This window comes from Pholis gunnellus (genome assembly GCF_910591455.1).
Source record: "Pholis gunnellus genome assembly, chromosome: 22".
NCBI lineage: Eukaryota > Metazoa > Chordata > Actinopteri > Perciformes > Pholidae > Pholis > Pholis gunnellus.
In genome coordinates this window covers 17,806,593-17,824,393 of record NC_136549.1, presented here as the reverse complement: position 1 = coordinate 17,824,393, position 17,801 = coordinate 17,806,593, and the positions used below count along the sequence as shown (strand labels likewise).

Below are 17,801 nucleotides of genomic sequence, written 5' to 3'. Positions count from 1 at the left end.
ATTTATGGTCACCACGTTGATCACACTCATCACACAATTACACCTGGTTCACTGAAGGGAGTTCACGAGCCATAAATTGAGTATTTATTCACTTTTGCTTTCCGAGACATTTCCAACAAGGGTTTTATTTTGAAGGTATTTACTTTGAGAACCGGAACCGGAAGCTTCAGCGTTTTAACGCCGCTGTTTCGTTGCTGCTGCTCTGTTTACAGACTGAGATAAATGTTACAAACGACGCGGGTGTGACACGTTAATTCATCATGTAAGTGTTTTTATTTCTGTCTGTTTTTATCTTTAAACCTTCGGTTAAACGAGTCAACTAGCTAACTAACCTAGTTAACGCTAAGCTAACTAACCTAGTTAACGCTAAGTTAACTAGCAACAACTTAAAACGGGTCTCATGTGAAAAGTTTGTATTGAATTGAATTATTGAATTAAAGCTGCAGGGATCAAAACATCTAAAAACAACGTTAGTGACTCATCATAAAATAACAACATGGAGATTTACAAATGAGTGACTCATGTAGTTTCTGTTTATAGTCTTATTCAGCAGGATAACTTTCCACCAAACTCCATTAACTTTCATTACATTTAATGAAGTGTTTAAAGTGTTTAAAGTGACTCGTGTGGGTGTGTTCTCTTTAATAACGATGAAGGACAGTCTTCCTGCTTTGTTTGGATGTGTAGTGAATGACTTCATCTGTTCGTCTGCAGCATGAAGCTTCGTGTTCGGCTCCAGAGTCTCACCAGCAGAGTGGAGCTACTGGGAGAAGATCCCGGTCTGCAGGAGCTCAGGGAGCTCGTGAAGGAGACGCTGCTGTCCTCTCAGGGACTCAGGTCAGATATACATATTAATATTAAGATGTTTATGTTCTTTCTGTCTTATTTGTGTAAGAAACATGTTTAAACGTTTTGTGTTCCAGTGCAGACACACAGTTCAGTTTCTCTCTGAACGGCTCAGAGCTTCTTTCAGACTCCGGTCAGACTCTGTCGTCCTGCGGCATCGTCTCCGGAGATCTGATCTGTGTCGTCCTGCCGGAGTCTGCAGCCGACGGGACGACCAGTAACCAACAGAACCAGCAGACAGCTGCCATGACATCCAACCAGGTGAGTGAATCAACCAGGAGACAACCTCCGGTTCTTCAAAGTTCTTCAAAGCTTCATGTGTTAAAGCTGCATTCTCTCTAGTGTCCACCAGGGGGCGACTCCTCTGGTTGTATAGAAGTCTATGAGAAAATGACTCTACTTCTCTCTTGATTTATTACCTCAGTAAACATTGTAAACATGAGTTCATGGTCTCAATCTCTAGTTTCAAGTCTTCTTCAATACAGCATGATGTTCATTTAGTAACTGATGGTCCATTTAGAGTCACACAGACCATAAAGCAGGGGATGCTTTAGGGCGATAGACTAAAGACACCAAGATGGCGCCAGACAATATTACAAAATGCAGAACTCAAGGCTATAAAAGTCAAACTAGTGGTGTGGTCACTGAGTCTACGTCCTCTTCTTACTGTCTATAGATTCATGTGGAACCAGTTCATGTGGTAAAATCTGTCCTCATGACAACATCAGCTGTTATTAATGATTTATTTATCCATCTCAGCACTGCTGCTGCTTCAAGGATTCACTTTAGGTTTCCTCCTTACTGATCGTACTCGTTGTCGTCTCAGACTGTTTGACCTCGTTGTGTTCATTAATCAGTCCAGCAGACCTGCAGCATCCGTATCGGACCCCGAGGAGTCCGGTCCGGTGTTGGACCCCGAACCGCCGTCGCCCCCCCGCTGGGAGCCCATGCTGTGCAGCGAGGCGGAGGACGGCCAGGCCCCTCTCTCCCTGGAGCTCCTGCACCACTCGGCCCAGACCTCCAGCCCCACTGACGCCATCATGGTGGCCGGACACCTGCTGATGCTGGAAACCGGCTTCATTCCTCAGGTGAGAGACGACCGCTGGAGGCTTCTCTTTAGTGGAGGAGATCAGTGTGTTGTTGTATGAACTGTGTGTGTGTGTGTGTGTGTGTGCAGAGCGCTGGGCTGAAGGCCTCTGAGATGCCACCAGGCTGGAGGTCCCCAGCTGGAGTCTACAAGCTGCAGTACACCCACCCTCTGTGTGAGAACAGCCTGGCCATGGTGGTGTCTGTGGTCATGGGCCCCGTGCTCGTCATCAACGGTCGGTTCATCGCCGTCACCGAGTTTCTCTGATTTGTGGTCACATGACTGTTGGTCTCAGATGACTTCATAGTTTCACCGAGGAGCTCACAGCTTAATGTTTTTGATGAAATGTCACGATTTGTTGACGTATTAAAAGTGACAATAATAAAACGTATTTTCTCTTGTTGCTGCAGCGACTCTGAAGGTGAACGAATCCGTCGACGCGGTTCGTAAACTGTGTCTGAATCCGTCCAGCTACGTGACGCACGAGTGGCCAGGTAGAGCTCTGATTGGTCCACAGCTCCTGAGAGTCACAACATTAGTGCTGATGATGATGATGATGATGAAGATGATGGTGTTGTGTCTGGTCTCTGCTCAGGAGAAAGTGCAGCTGCAGCTTTCAGAGACCTGAACAAACTGTCCCGGATCTTCAAAGACCAGCTGGCGTACCCGCTGATCGCCGCCGCCAGAGACGGTAAAACCATGACGTCATCTTTTAAGAGACGGTGCCGACCCTAAAAACACGACATCATGCTTTAGATCATTTACATAAATATTAAAGATACAAAACATCCTGCAGACGTTCAGTGTAGACGTTACTTCAGGAACAGTACCAGTACAACGGAGTATCAGTCCTTAAAGGGCAGCATTCAGGATACAATGACTGTGATGTCACTGTGATGTCACCGCGGTGTTTTCCAGCGATGGCGCTGCCGGTGGCGTTCGGTCTGGCCGCTCTTCCTCCTGAACTGGTCCTGCGAGTCGTCCGTCTGCTGGACGTCCGCTCGGTGGTGAGACTGTCTTCTGTCTGCAGACGCTTCAGCGTCTCCACGGCCGACTCCTCGCTGTGGAGACACCTGTACCGCCGGGACTTCTCAGGTGAGACGGCGAGAGGGTCACCTGACCTCCGGCGGTCTGTGTGGACGCGATCGATGACTAATCACTAATGTCCTCGTGTGTTTCTGTTCAGATCGAGATGTGAGCCGGTCCAGAGACACGGACTGGAAAGAGGTGAGACACACGACCAAATATCCAACTTTTTATTTTACATTTGTTTTCAATGCTTTGTGTTATTTGTGTCCAGCTCTACAAAAGGTTCCATCAGATCCGCTGTGAGCGTCGTCATGTGACCCGCCACAGGCCCCTCCCCCCTTTCCACCGGAACCCCTTCGCCCCCCCCCGCCCCCCTGCACCCCCCCGTGCCCGGCATCATCGGGGGGGATTACGACCAGAGCCCGGGCCTCTTCCCCCCCCTCCCCCGCCTCCTCCTGCCCCCCCGGCCTCGCTACGACCCCATCGGCCCGCCGCCGGACCTCGAGAGGAGGCTCCCGAGGGTCCGACCGCCGGGGGGGCGGGCTGCAGACGTCCGGAGAGGATTCATCTGAGTCGACCAATCAGAGCTCCTCCTGCAGTAAATAAACAACTCGCATAATCAACAACAACAACCACACTCATTGTTATTATCAGAGACAGGAAGCTGCTCATCACAAACAAACCACGTGTTTGATAGTCAGTGAGGACTGTTTTCTGCTTCAAACACAAATAAACCTGCAAAAATAATTAAAACTGATGAATTTTTTGTAACTTCTGTAGTAAAATACTGTTAAACGTGTCTTATTGTCTGATTCATTACATGTTTGTAATATTTATTACATATTCGTGTATTAATAAGTGAAACAAAATAAACCTAAAACTCTAACCGACGTCTCCACGGTCGGGGGGGGGAGCTCGTGAGAGGATGACGTCACCTTTTGTTAAAACAAAGGGTGCGTTTGTTCAAACAGACGTGTTTCACCGGTCGACGAGGGGCGGAGTTTGCTGCGGTGAAACACCGGTGTATGAAACATCCTGTGACCTGATCTGAAATCACATTTGAATCACCATTTAAAATAACTTATATTAGTATTGAGATAACGTGCCAACCACCATCACTCTTACGTCTGTTTTAATGTGTCAGTGTTTCTTTCTGGCCGGGTCACAGGAATTAACGGGGCAGTTTTTGCTGTAACACCTGTTACTTTCTACAGACGAAGGACATAAACTATCCGTAAATAAACCGGTAAAAACAGCCAAATATTAGCCGAATTTAACGGACGAAGCAACATAACTCTTCTGTAACATTCAGTGATTTATTCCGGTGTTTTAAAACTAACGTCACCTCTGGTAAACAGCCAAAGAGTTCGAGAAAACCGTTAAGTCACCGCCATCGTTAGCTTAAACCGTCGTTAGCTAAGCTAGCTGTTAAGCCGGGAGCTAATTTAAACCTCAACTAATTAACTGTGAAGGTAATATATGAACGTATATGTTAATTAAGTCACAAGGACGTTGTTGTCTATTATCCATATTTATTTCTTCTTAAACTCCGCCCCGACCAGCCGGGCGGGGACTATCCTTCTCACGCTGACCGTTAGCAGTAATGCTAACAAGGGTGCGTCTGATTTATGACCCGCTGAGTCCCGGAGCCGACCCTGAATAAAAACCAACATTGGCAAATTTTTCTAAATTAATAACTGTAATTCATTAACGCTAATATTCATCACTGCGATGTGATGTCAATAATATTTAATACATTTATTACATATTCGTGTAATAATATTTTGCTCCTTTACTATTTTTTTCCCTTTGTCCTTTATATTTCTGTTTTATAAGATTTCATTTTTTAAATACACAGAATGAATCTGCCGGGTTGACAGTATTATCCGTAACACCTGTCGGTGCTCCGGGTCACACCGTGTGTGTGTATGTGTGTGACGTATTCAGGTGAACTGTCCCTTTAAGAGCCTCGTGTTGATACAGGAAGTGTGAGGGGTGTTTCCAGCTGATCTGCACAACAGAAGAAGAACCGGAGTCTCCCTCTCCCCCAGCATAATTAGTCCGACCTACCTGCCTCCTTTCTCGGACACAAGCAGAGCACACCCCCCGGTACCGGCTGGATCTAGACTGTCATGGTCCCGGAGCGGAGATGGCGTCCTTCCCCGGTTTGTGTGCGGCTGTCGGCCCCGAGGAGAACGGAGAGCTGGACGGTTCTCTGCAGCAGATGCTGAAGGCCATCGCCGACGAGAGGAACCGACTCAACGTCCGGCAGGAGATCAGCGGACTGGGTGAGCTGATCGGTCCGGTATCGATCCACCGGAGGACCACCGGAGAGAGGAGTGGTTTATATACCTTCTAATGTGTGTATATGTACACACATATACTCTGTTACAGTCATCTCAGTGAGGGTAATACCTTCTAATGTGTGTATAAGTACACACATACTACCTGTTTATAGGTAATCAGGGGCCTGTGGTGTTCAGGGTCAGAGTGGAGGCCCGGAAATCAGAGTACTTTGTCTCGACTGTTTGTGTTCTTTAATGTGATCAACAGATGTCGGAAATATTCAGATAACCAGTAGTACTAATATCACACTGTACAAATACTCAGCTCCAAGTACAAGTACTAATGTCGCTCTGTTGTCATCAAAACACTAATACAACACTAAAAGTATACAAAATAAATACTCGGGTAGAGTACTAATACTGACATTTCTGTTTGTTGACAGATAAATAAGAACAACACATGTTTACCCAGTCGCTATGCTATGCTAAGCTAAGCTAACCACGTACTGTGTTCTGTTTGAGTTTTATTCTGCTTCTTATAACTTCAATGATTCATAATGATAAGAAAAGACAAATGTTCTTCATCAGCCTTTGAGTCCTTACCGTGCTGAAGACCAGCGGGCTGGTAGAAAGCTCCGGCAATGATCACGGGACCTCTGGAACACAGACGTGGTTCTGGTCGGTCCGAAACTACAATTCTGAACAGTGTGCTCCTAAATGTACACAAAGAGACGATTTAACAAAGGAAATAATCTCCAACAAGTACCTTTAGTGGGTGTGCTGGAGCTTTTGATCACATCACATGATCTTCATCATTGGATGGAGATGTTGAGGATGTTTGAAAACATCGGACCACTAGAACAACCGCTTTTAGTGGTCTTTAAGGGGTTCTAATGGTCCTCAACAGGGTTCTAGTGGTCCCTAAAAGGATTCTAATGGTAATTAAAGGGTTCTAATAGTCCTTAAAGGGGTTCTAGTGGTCCTTTTAGGTGGTTCTAATGGTCCTTTATGTGGTTCTATTAGTCCTTAAAGGGTTCTAATGGTCCTTAAAGGGTTCTAATGGCCCTTAACAGGGTTCTAGTGGTCCTTTTAGGTAGTTCTAATAGTCCTTAAAGGGGTTCTAGTGGTCCTTTTAGGTGGTTCTAATGGTCCTTTATGTGGTTCTATTAGTCCTTAAAGGGTTCTAATGGTCCTTAACAGGGTTCTAGTGGTCCTTAAAGGGGTTATAATGGTCCTTTTAGGTGGTTCTAGTAGTCCTTAAAGGGGTTCTGGTGGTCCTTTAGGAGATTCTGCTGTTCCTTTTGGTTGTTCTAGTGGTCCTTACGGCTGTTCTAGTGGTCCTTTTGGTGGTTCTAGTGGTCCTTTTGGTGGTTCTAGTGGTCCTTTTGGTGGTTCTAGTGGTCCTTTTGGTGGTTCTAGTGGTCCCTTAGGTTAAACTCCAGACATCAGTTTTATATTTGAGGATATTAAAGACTAAATCAAAGACGGACTCTTTTAACCCTGACGTCCTGTACCTGGTCCATTAGAAAAGGTTCTATTGTTTGGTTCTCTGTTCTCTCTCAGGGTTTTTATTCAGTCTGAGTCGTCTCCAGGACGCTGACCGGCAGCATCACCAGTGACTCGAGTCTTCACTAGTAAATATTACAACATCACACTCATGTTTCTTCTCTTTGGAGATGTCACTGATTGACTTCTATTGTTCTGTTGTTGTTGTTGTTGTTGTTGTTGTTGTTGTTGTTGTCATCAGAAGGAAGGTGAGGGTGCAATTACATGATTAAAAACACTGGTTTTCCTTCTCAGTGTGATATTTGGTTATAATAAATAGTTCTATATGACTCTGATGTGCTGATAAATATACATAATTATATTTAATTTACCATTTAAACTATTCAAAATAAACAAGTAAATTCCTCAATGTTTTCTACCCAGCCTTTATGAGAGACGTGTATATTCTTATATATATATGTATATGTATTCTTATATATATATATTGTTATATATTTTATCTCAGAGTCAGAAAGCAGTTGAAGCTGCAGAGTTCATTCAAACATCAATGATTCAGGTTTAATTACCTTCTAACCCGCCAGCGTCTCGTCCACAGAGAACCACGCTATAAATACACCGGTTCTACTGCCTAGCAGCAGACAGAGGAACCGCAGGACAAGGCCTTTATGTGGGTCGAGTGGTCCTTTATGTGGTTTTAGTGGTTCTATTGGTCCTTTAGGTGGTTCTATTGGTCCTTATGATGGTTCTATTGGTCCTTATGATGGTTCTATTTGTCCTTATGATGGTTCTATCACTCCTTTAGGTGGTTCTATTGGTCCTTATGATGGTTCTATTGGTCCTTATGATGGTTCTATTTGTCCTTAAGATGGTTCTATTTGTCCTTATGATGGTTCTATTTGTCCTTTTGATGGTTCTATTTGTCCATATGATGGTTCTATTTGTCCTTATGATGGTTCTATCACTCCTTTAGGTGGTTCTATTGGTCCTTATGATGGTTCTATTGGTCCTTATGATGGTTCTATTTGTCCTTAAGATGGTTCTATTTGTCCTTATGATGGTTCTATTTGTCCTTTTGATGGTTCTATTTGTCCATATGATGGTTCTATTTGTCCTTATGATGGTTCTATCACTCCTTTAGGTGGTTCTATTGGTTATTTAGGTGGTTCTATTTGTCCTTATGATGGTTCTATCACTCCTGTAGTGTTGATCTCTGTTGGAGCATCACACTGTTATATAACGGTCATGGAGGAAACCGCAGCCTGAACTCGACTCATGATATTCCTCCTCGCTGTCAGCAGAGATGCATTGTGGGTGATTCAGCTCACTTTCATCAGACGGCTTCACTGCACACTTGATGTATTTTTAAAACAGGATATGCTGCTAAAAATAGACTTTATGAAGGTCTCTGCTGCACAACTCTGGAATAACTGAGACACTGAAAACATCTTTAAAACAAAGAATCTACGTCATCACTATGAGACCAACACAAGGAATCTACGTCATCACTATGAGACCAACACAAGGAATCTACGTCATCACTATGAGACCAACACAAAGAATCTACGTCATCACTATGAGACCAACACAAAGAATCTACGTCATCACTATGAGACCAACACAAAGAATCTACGTCATCACTATGAGACCAACACAAAGAATCTACGTCATCACTATGAGACCAGTTACCTCCTCGATCTGTGACATTTTAGATTTTATTATCACAGTGACAACAAGAGACTAAATGCTCTCAAGCTCAATACTGACTTGATGTTTCTGTGTATTTACCTCTATGCTCTCTTCCTGTCAGGCTGTTTTAAGGACGACCGCATCGTGTTCTGGACCTGGATGTTCTCCACGTACTTCATGGAGAAGTTATCTCCTCGAGAGGACGACATGCTGTTCTACGTCAGGAGGAAGCTCGCCTACGTCAGCGGAGACGGCGGCGGCAGCAGCAGCAGTGAGGGCAAGAAGGTGACGTCAAAACCAACAGTTCAGCCATTAGTTTTGATTTTAAAGTTATTTTATGCCTTAAATGCTCTTTCATCCATTTGTACTACAAAACACCATTTCCCAGAAGCCCCCAAACCGTCGCTGGTTAAATGTCTGATCTCGACAGAAGTTTTAGATTTGAGATTGTGTTAACGAATCAATAAAGACAGATCGTCGTCACCTAAAGGACTCTGAACGTCCTCCATGTTTCTCCTCATGAAGTCAAACATGACGTGACAGGAAGTGTCTCACACACACACACACACACACACACACACTGTCAGATATAAAGGTGTGTGTGCTGTGTTTCAGGTGGAGGTGGAGGTCTACAGGAGAGACTCCAAGAAGCTGCCCGGCCTCGGTGACCCCGACATCGACTGGGAGGAGAGCGTCTACCTGAACCTCATCCTGCAGAAGGTGAGCAACGTTCTCACCCAACACTTTAGCTCCGGTGTATTAATGTGATGATATCTTATAAACACACATTAGTTCATGACATATCATATCATGCACGAGCTTCATCCTCTGAGGAGCTTTAATGTGTTCAGTAAGTTAAAGATTTTCATGTTTTTCATGTAAATTGTAACCTTATGCTCACTAAAACCACAAGAATATATTAATATTAATATAATAAAGCTGTTCAGAGTAGAAATAATTCAACTTCAGCTTCCAGACACTTAACATGTCAGAACATGAGTTCAGATGTTATACTAAACCGATCGTGACTTATGAGTCGTCATTTATCAAAATCTTTATGTATAAATGTCGAGGTTTCCCTTAAGTCCCCTCTTTTAGTATTGAACCCTTGAAGCAGATAATGAGATTAAACCCATAAATGTATGTAACTGAAAAATCAAATATTATGGGAATAAAAATGTATGATGAAAATTAAGTATCTTTGTATGCAGACGATGTGATGTTATATCTCAGATATTTATAATTCAACACCGTCGTTAATGAAGTTTGTAACCATTAAAGCCAAATATTATGGGTATAGAAATTGGTGATAAACATAAAACATCTTCGTACGCAGACGATGTGATGTTGTACGTAATTCAACACTTAAGTTAAGACATTTTATAACGATTTAATCCAAATATTACAGGTATGAAAACTGTGGTGATGAACAAAAATATCTTTGTATGCAGACGATGTGATGTTATATCTTATATGTTTGTAATTCAACACCTTTGGTAACGAAGTTTATAACGATTAAATCATAATATTATGGGTATAGAAATAGCTGATGAACATAAAACATCTTTGTATGCAGACGATGTGACGTTTTATCTCACATGTACGTAATTCAACACCTTATTTGATTCATTTGATAAAGATTTAGGAACTGAATTCTGGCTATAAGTTAAATGTTAAATACAAGAATGAGGCGTGTGATACGCGGGGACAATGATTGTTTACAGGACATTTCATGGAAATATGACCATTTTTGTTTATAATATCTTGTCATGAACAAAGAACTGGATATTTAAATACCCTGAACACATTTCCAGGATGTCGTTATCTTTAGGCAAAGCTGCTCGTGAAGCAGAAACATGTTGAAAGATTTTGGTGTGATTGTTGTAAAATGTTCTAATTAGGCCTTTTTCTGTCTTGTTTGAGAGACATGGAGGTTCACAGATAGATAACTACAGTATGTACTACCAACTTTCTACTACACACGTTTAATGAATATTTACTGTGGTTTCATTTACATTTAAAAAATTGACAGTGAATCAAAACTCATATACAGCATTTATGAATGAGGCAATAACAGAGTAGTAGAATGAATGTAGATTACTCAAAATCAAACAGAATATAGACGTCAGGGAAGTCCTAATTACTAATAAATGCAGCTTTTTCTATCCAGTAAAATCTCAAGTTTAAGTTTTTGTATAAGTGCAGTTATAACATTAGACAGAAAAAAAGACAAAAAACAAACACAAATACAAGACAGAAAAGTAAGAAAATTAGCGTATTTTGAAATAAAAGTAGGATTTTGTGATGTTTGTACACAATAACTGATATTAAATATCTTTTAGTTGGACTACGTGGTAACGTGTGCGGTCTGCACACGCTCAGACGCCGGAGACATCCACATCCACAAGAAGAAATGTCAGGTATGAAACTACACGGCTGGTTTGTTAAAGCCTCGTTCTTCACAACAAAGCTGCTGAACTTTATTCTCGCTGATGTTTTTTTACAGGAAGTGTTTGCATCTCCCAGCAAACACGCCATGGACAGCAAAGGAGAGGAGTCCAAGATGAGCTACCCCAACATCTTCTTCATGATCGACAACTTCGAGGAGGTAACCGACACACTGATGCTGAACTTTAACCTTTTATTTGAAGTTTGTTTTAACTCCACTAATAATTCATCCTGTGTGAATTCTGTCAAATCTACCAAAGAACCTGCAAACAGACCATTTAGTTGTTTCTTAATCTAGTGAAGAAAAAGACGCTTTAGAAATATCAGGTTTTTTAAAAGGATGTTTACAAGAATAAAGGACAAACTTTAGTTTCTGATGTTTGGATCTAAATATATATTTTTAGTTTTTTGTTTGTATTTGTTTGAATATTTACATGCTGTATCTTTTGTCCTATATTGTACTCTTTTATAACACAGACGCTACAACAAGAAGCGTTTTTTTCTATATATATATATATATATTTTTATTTTTTGCTCTTTTTAAAACATTTTAATATAATTATATTGATATGTGTGCAGGTGTTCAGTGACATGACGGTGGGCGAAGGAGAGATGGTTTGTGTGGAGTTGGTGGCGAGCGACAAGAGCAACACCTTCCAGGGCGTCATCTTCCAGGGCTCGATCCGCTACGAGGCCCTGAAGAAGGTCTACGACAACCGGGTGAGACCAGCTGCTGCGAGCTAACATGCTAACAGTGACCGTGTTGTACACTATGGATTTACCGTGTTCACTGTCTGGTTAATGCTAAATCATAAAAGTCTCACTTACTAGCTTTCAGCTGCTTCTCATGGTCTTCATCTGCTTCAATGTCAAGAATCAACTTTATGATCACGTGAACAACGTTATGGAACAATTGGTGACGTTAGCATGTCCACTGTTAACTGTACACGCATTAACCATGCTAACATTAGCATTGTTATTTACTGCTGCTATATATATATATTTTTGTTTAATTTTCTTTAATGATTCTGAACAATATCTTTTATTAAAGTTTACAATAACACATACTTTTTTTTTTAATCAAAAAAGAGACATATGTTAAAGCTAATGCTACTATATCATACCAGCATGTTAAAGGTTAGCAGGTTAAATTAGCTAACTAACTATCTTCACATACTAACATGGCAAAATTACATTAACTAACAAGGTATTATAACATGCTAACATTAGCTTTATAATTTAATGCTGCTTTATTTTTTTAATTACATTTTCTTTAATGATTCTTGAACATGATTTTTATCAAAGTTCACAATAACACATTTTATGACAAGTAAACCAATAGAAACACGAAAACGTAAAAGCTAATGCTACTATAGCATTCCAACATGTTAAGCGTTAGCATGTTATGCTTCTTAACATGCTAACAGTAGCATGCTAAGATGCTAGTAATGGCAAAATTACATTAGTTAACACCATTAGCATGTCACCATATGTTAGTAGGTTATCGTAACATTTAGCATGCGAGTATACTAATATTAGCATATTAGCCTGTTGATGCTAGCTTAAATTCAGCTTTAATCATAGCTGAAGCTAACGGCTAATGTCATGCAGGAGTTATTTATTGTTTCCAGTTATTGACACAAAATCATGAATACAAATTTAACAAATACATAATATAGTTTTATTTTTTAACCTTCAAAATCAACAGTTTTTAAGAGAAAAGTAGGTTTTTACATATAATAAAAATACCTTTTGTGAAACAAATGCATATAGAATATAAAAATCTGAATTAAAGTATAAATATATGATGTTTCTGTGTGTTTTGGTGCTTCAGGTGAGCGTCGCTGCTAAAATGGCTCAGCGGATGTCTTTCGGCTTCTACAAGTACAACAACATGGAGTTCGTGAGGATGAAGGGTCCGCAGGGAAAAGGTCACGCAGAGATGGCCGTCAGCAGGATGCCGACAGGAGACACCTCCCCCTGTGGCACCGAGGAGGACCAGGTGTCCCCCATGCACGAGAGGGTGAGGAAAACAAACGCACCCACACGGGGAAAACCTGCGCTCCAGATCAGTAATACACGCTGCTGGATGAATTCATTTATATAGTTACACAGAGAACAAACACTTCATGTTTACCAGAGCTGAGAGTAAAAGTACGTGAGTACTAGAGTAAATCAAAGTACCTCTACTGTGTACTTTAGTACATAATGAGCTTTGTGTCTCCAGGTGACGTCCTTCAGCACTCCTCCGACTCCAGAGAGGAACCGTCCGTCCTTCTTCTCGCCGTCTCTCAGACGTAAAGTTCCCCGAAACCGAAACGCAGAGATGAAGAAGTCTCACTCGGCCAACGACAGCGAGGAGTTCTTCAGGGAGGAGGAAGACGAAGGTAGGAACCGGAGGAAACCGGTGTTTTTATTCCTGCAGTCTGATCTGTTTCCAGTGAGATCAGCTGATTCATCAGGATGTTTGTTTTATCGTGGCTGTAATGGTGTGTGTGTGTGTGTAAATATATATATTTTTGTGTTATATTTATAAAAATATGTATATGTTTAATATGCAGACAGAAAGGTGCCTTGGTGAGACAATAATTTGTGTTTTTTTAATTTAATTTTACTTTATTGCACAAAAAGTGAATTAAAATGCTGAATATGAGGACAAATACAGACACTGAATGTAAAACCATTAATACAAAACAACAGGACGTCTACTCTGTTAACGCAGAGCGATGCGCATGTGATCTTCATCACAATACATCCAAACCTATTTATTTATTTATATATGTATTTGTTTCGGTCAGCTCACACAGTTTTCTGTCTGTTATTACTTCCTGGAGTCTCCTCCATATAGAACTTGTTATTTGTGTTTAAAATGAGACTTAAATCAAACCTGAGGTAGTGATTAAAGGTACCGTAGAAGCCCTCAGATATTCTGAACTACTGCTGCTGGAATTAAAGCTACAAGGAAGCCAAGGTGCTAACGTGTAGCTGGCTGTGGCTAACGTGTAGCTGGCTCTTGCTAACGTGTAGCTAGCTCTTGCTAACGTGTAGCTAGCTGTGGCTAACGTGTAGCTAGCTCTTGCTAACGTGTAGCTAGCTGTGGCTAACGTGTAGCTGGCTGTGGCTAACGTGTAGCTGGCTGTGGCTAACGTGTAGCTGGCTGTGGCTAACGTGTAGCTAGCTGTGGCTAACGTGTAGCTAGCTCTTGCTAACGTGTTTCTGTCCTCCTCAGATCTTCACACCGCCTCTAACCTCCGCTCCCGCTCTCTGTCGGGCACCGGTCGCTCTCTGGTCGGCTCGTGGCTCAAGCTGAACCGGGCCGAGGACTACTTCCTGCTCTACTCACACCTGACCTACGTCACGCTGCCGCTGCACCGCATCACCACAGGTCAGAGGTCAACGCGGGGCAGCTGACCGTCCCCTTGTTTCCTCTCTTTACCTCCAACTCAAACCGTCTTCATCTTCATCGTGGTTTTACATGTGATGATGTAATACCATGTGATGACATCATAACTAGTGTAGTCTACTCTCTCTCTGTCAGATATCCTGGAGGTGAGGCAGAAGCCCATCCTGATGACGTAATGACATGTGATGACATCATAACATGTGATGTGATGACATCATATCCTGATGCCGTAGCAGCGCTGCCTCCCTCAGTCATCTCTACAAAGTGCCTCCTGCATCATCAGGCCACTGAGACCACAGCAGAACAACAACCAAACACCTGCTTCAGAGGAGACCAACAAACCAGCCATTCAGGAAGTGCCTCTTCTTCTTCTCTGCAGTGCGTCCGAGGTCGTCGGGGTCACGTGACCTCAGGTGTGAAAAAAAGGCAATTGGCTGAACTCTGAACCAGGAAGTGAAGAACGTGTGTTTTCTTGTAAATATCTGCTGCTTTACTCACCGAGACTTTAACGACGCGTTCGCTTTTCTTTTTTTAAATATTATCCACGACGACGGGACTCGTGAAGTGTTTTTGTATGAGAGGAAACAGGAAGTGTAGACGAAGTGACACCTTTACAACACAAGAAGTCGCTGAATTCACCTTTTTTCATCCATTTATTGACAAATATTTGTCTCATTTAGTCTCTTGAATGTCGAAAATATGGAAAAACAAACTAATGTTCATCACAACTTTGTTACATTATTATTTTATGAGAAAATGTTACGAAAGTGCTGAAATAACTTTAAGCACATCTGAGAACCTGTAACCAGCATTTACTTTAATGTTTAATTCATTCTAAATTATTATAATTACTTAAACAAAGGAAATATAAAACTTGACCCGACTGATTCACAAATTTCAGAATAAAATCAGAATTTTACTCTCAACATAAACCGCATTGGTCTTACAAAAATGTGACTTTACTCTCGAAAGTGTTTTAAAAATATAAATATAAAATATTCCTACTTATGTTTGTCTTTGTCATTGTTTGATTTGACCACCAGCAACAATTAGATACCAAATATAACATGTGATAAAATAATTCATTAAATCTAAAAGATAATTAATAATTTAAACTATTGATTATTGAAATAGTCATTTAAATCCTGTGTGTTATTTAATTATTTCTAATATTCTGTAAATCACAAAAGTATCTGTAAACTCAAACAGTTTCTAATGTGTACAGCAACATTATTATTATTAGTGCAAATCTAAAAACTACATTTTAATTTGAGTTTAAAACTATACGCAGACGTACCATCGTTGGTCAAAATGAACGAGTTTAAAGTCATACATTTACGAGGACCCACAATGCATCACCTTGAACGTCAATATGTAAATTATTTTTTGTTTGTAAAATAACGAAACATGAAGGAAAACGTGTTTGTGTGTTTAACCGTAAGAACTCAACTTGAAGAGTCACGAAATTCCCGTCGACTAAATTTACGATTTTAATCGAAAAAATAAACGTTTTTCTTATAAATTTGAGACTTTAAACTCGTAGATTCTGTAGTTTTTTTTCTCCTCCGCAGCTCCGTAATTATTATTATTTAGCTAAATGACCATAAAACGCCTCTCGAGTCTGAATGAAACCTGAAATCAGTTGATTTTAAAAATCAGGAGCCGTCGGATCAAAGAGTCTCGTTTGTGTCTCCGGGTCTGATTCAGGATCAGGTCCCAGAGGTTAGACCACAAACCGGAACAATGAAGCCTCGTTTTATTTGTATTGCTTTGTTTGCCTTCGAACACAAAACAACTTCAGTATTTTAATAAATCAGCTGAGTGACGATAAAAGAAACTTTACTTTTGTTTTTAAAACAAACTGGAAGTGACTTGAAAAACCTCTGAAAAGTTTAAGTTTTTCTCCGTCTGAAGCCTTAAATCTGACTTCATGTAACTTCAATGTTTCACTTCATGTTCATTTAACCAAACATCAGTTATTATATTTACAGAAACGCCAAAATCAATCGACACCATCAGAGATTTAACGCAAAAGATCAAAAATATCAACAAACGTCCGTCACAAGTTTCCAGAGTTTAAAGTCACGACTTCAACTCATTTTCTTTTGCTCGATTAACGACTTTAACTTTCGTTAATTAATCGAGTCGACAGACAGAAAAAGTATCGAATGTGTTCGTAAAAGAACAAAAAACTTAATCGCAGTAAGAATTAAATAAAATAGTTAAAACTAAATTGAAATGTTTCTCAGAGTTATGAATTTATTCTTAAAATATTTTGAGTAAATTGTATGTAAAACAGAAACACTCAAAGTATTAGAATAAAATCCGACATTTTACTTTGAAGTCAAACCTTTAATCCAAAATTTTAGAACTTTCTCATAAAACTATTTTTATCACAAAATTAAAACTTTTTTTCTTCCATAAATTCACATTTTTCTTTTAGCAAAATAAATAAATAAACTTTGGAACTTTTTAGATGCTTTTAAAACGATGAATTGATTAAATATTCAGTCGACAGCAGCTTGTTTCGCAATAAATTATGAATTTAAGTATTTATCCGGTTAATGTTTTAGTTTTTAAATTTATGTAAGTAAAATGAACCGGACGAATAATCAGAGGACAGAACTAATAGATTTATTATTAAATAAAAATGTGATGTATTATTTCGGATTCAGACCGTTTCTCCAGTTATTCGTTTAGTTTAACGTCCAAAACTAGATCGGCCGTTCAGTTCTAAATATTTACGAATTATATTTCCAAATTATTGAAACGAAAGCGATCGATCAGAAAATACATTTTTCCATCGGTCTCTGAATTTGTTGAAGATTTTGTCGTGTCGTGTTTTTCAGGATTTAAACGGTGAAACTGAACGTTTGAGGAGAATCTGATCGATCTGAAGTCAGTCAGCGGTTATTGATCGGTTATTATCGGTTATCAATTAGCCGTCCTGGATCAGTGTTTTCTTCCGTGTCGTATCGAAGGTGAAATATTCCACAGAGCACTTCTTCTTCTTCAGTGTTATTGACGGTAGTTTAGAGTTCCTCCAGCTGAATGTATCGACGCCGATCAATAGATTCGATCGGCGTCTGAGTGAAGACAGGATGCACTGTAAAACGCTTTTAGACCTTTTTGTACACAAACACTCTTCATGTGCATGTTGTTGTCTCACTTCTGTTGTTGTTTACTGTTTGTTTATTTATTGAAATACACATTACAGAAACTCACGCTTTTGTGGATTTATTTCCTCTTTTATTCAGTTTAAATGTGTAATTATTATTATTATTACTTTACGAGTGTTTCCTCTAGCGCCACCTTCTGGACAAACTGCTGAGTGAGACCAAATATAAATAACTGATATTTAGATGTTTTAATATTGTAAAGAAAAAAATTTAAAGTTGATTAATTTGAAATAAACTTAATTGAAATAAAAATGTGGAACAGTAATATGAGAAAAGGCTCGTACAAGACTGTTAAATATAAAAAAGAAACAAACGTCAGTTAAAAGTTCCCG

The 17,801-nt window shown here is 40.2% G+C and overlaps 2 protein-coding genes across 2 annotated transcripts; both read left to right on the top strand.

The window, feature by feature from the left end:
• Nucleotides 1-147: 147 nt before the first annotated feature.
• On the top strand, nucleotides 148-3,761 carry fbxo7 (F-box protein 7). The gene is given in 11 exon segments (XM_079183923.1): nucleotides 148-262; nucleotides 715-837; nucleotides 924-1,107; nucleotides 1,704-1,934; nucleotides 2,024-2,168; nucleotides 2,344-2,427; nucleotides 2,529-2,624; nucleotides 2,852-3,028; nucleotides 3,120-3,160; nucleotides 3,234-3,325; nucleotides 3,327-3,761. Coding segments are annotated over 10 exon segments (1,380 nt in total). The 5' UTR covers nucleotides 148-262; nucleotide 715; the 3' UTR covers nucleotides 3,535-3,761.
• Nucleotides 3,762-4,991: 1,230 nt separating this feature from the next.
• kiaa0930 lies at nucleotides 4,992-17,499 on the top strand. The gene is made up of 10 exons (XM_079183926.1): nucleotides 4,992-5,250; nucleotides 8,561-8,724; nucleotides 9,055-9,159; nucleotides 10,782-10,859; nucleotides 10,946-11,047; nucleotides 11,467-11,607; nucleotides 12,722-12,910; nucleotides 13,115-13,274; nucleotides 14,117-14,272; nucleotides 14,426-17,499. Exons 1-10 carry the CDS (start codon nucleotides 5,112-5,114, stop codon nucleotides 14,464-14,466), a joined length of 1,275 nt encoding a protein of 424 aa, XP_079040052.1. The 5' UTR covers nucleotides 4,992-5,111; the 3' UTR covers nucleotides 14,467-17,499.
• Nucleotides 17,500-17,801: the final 302 nt, after the last annotated feature.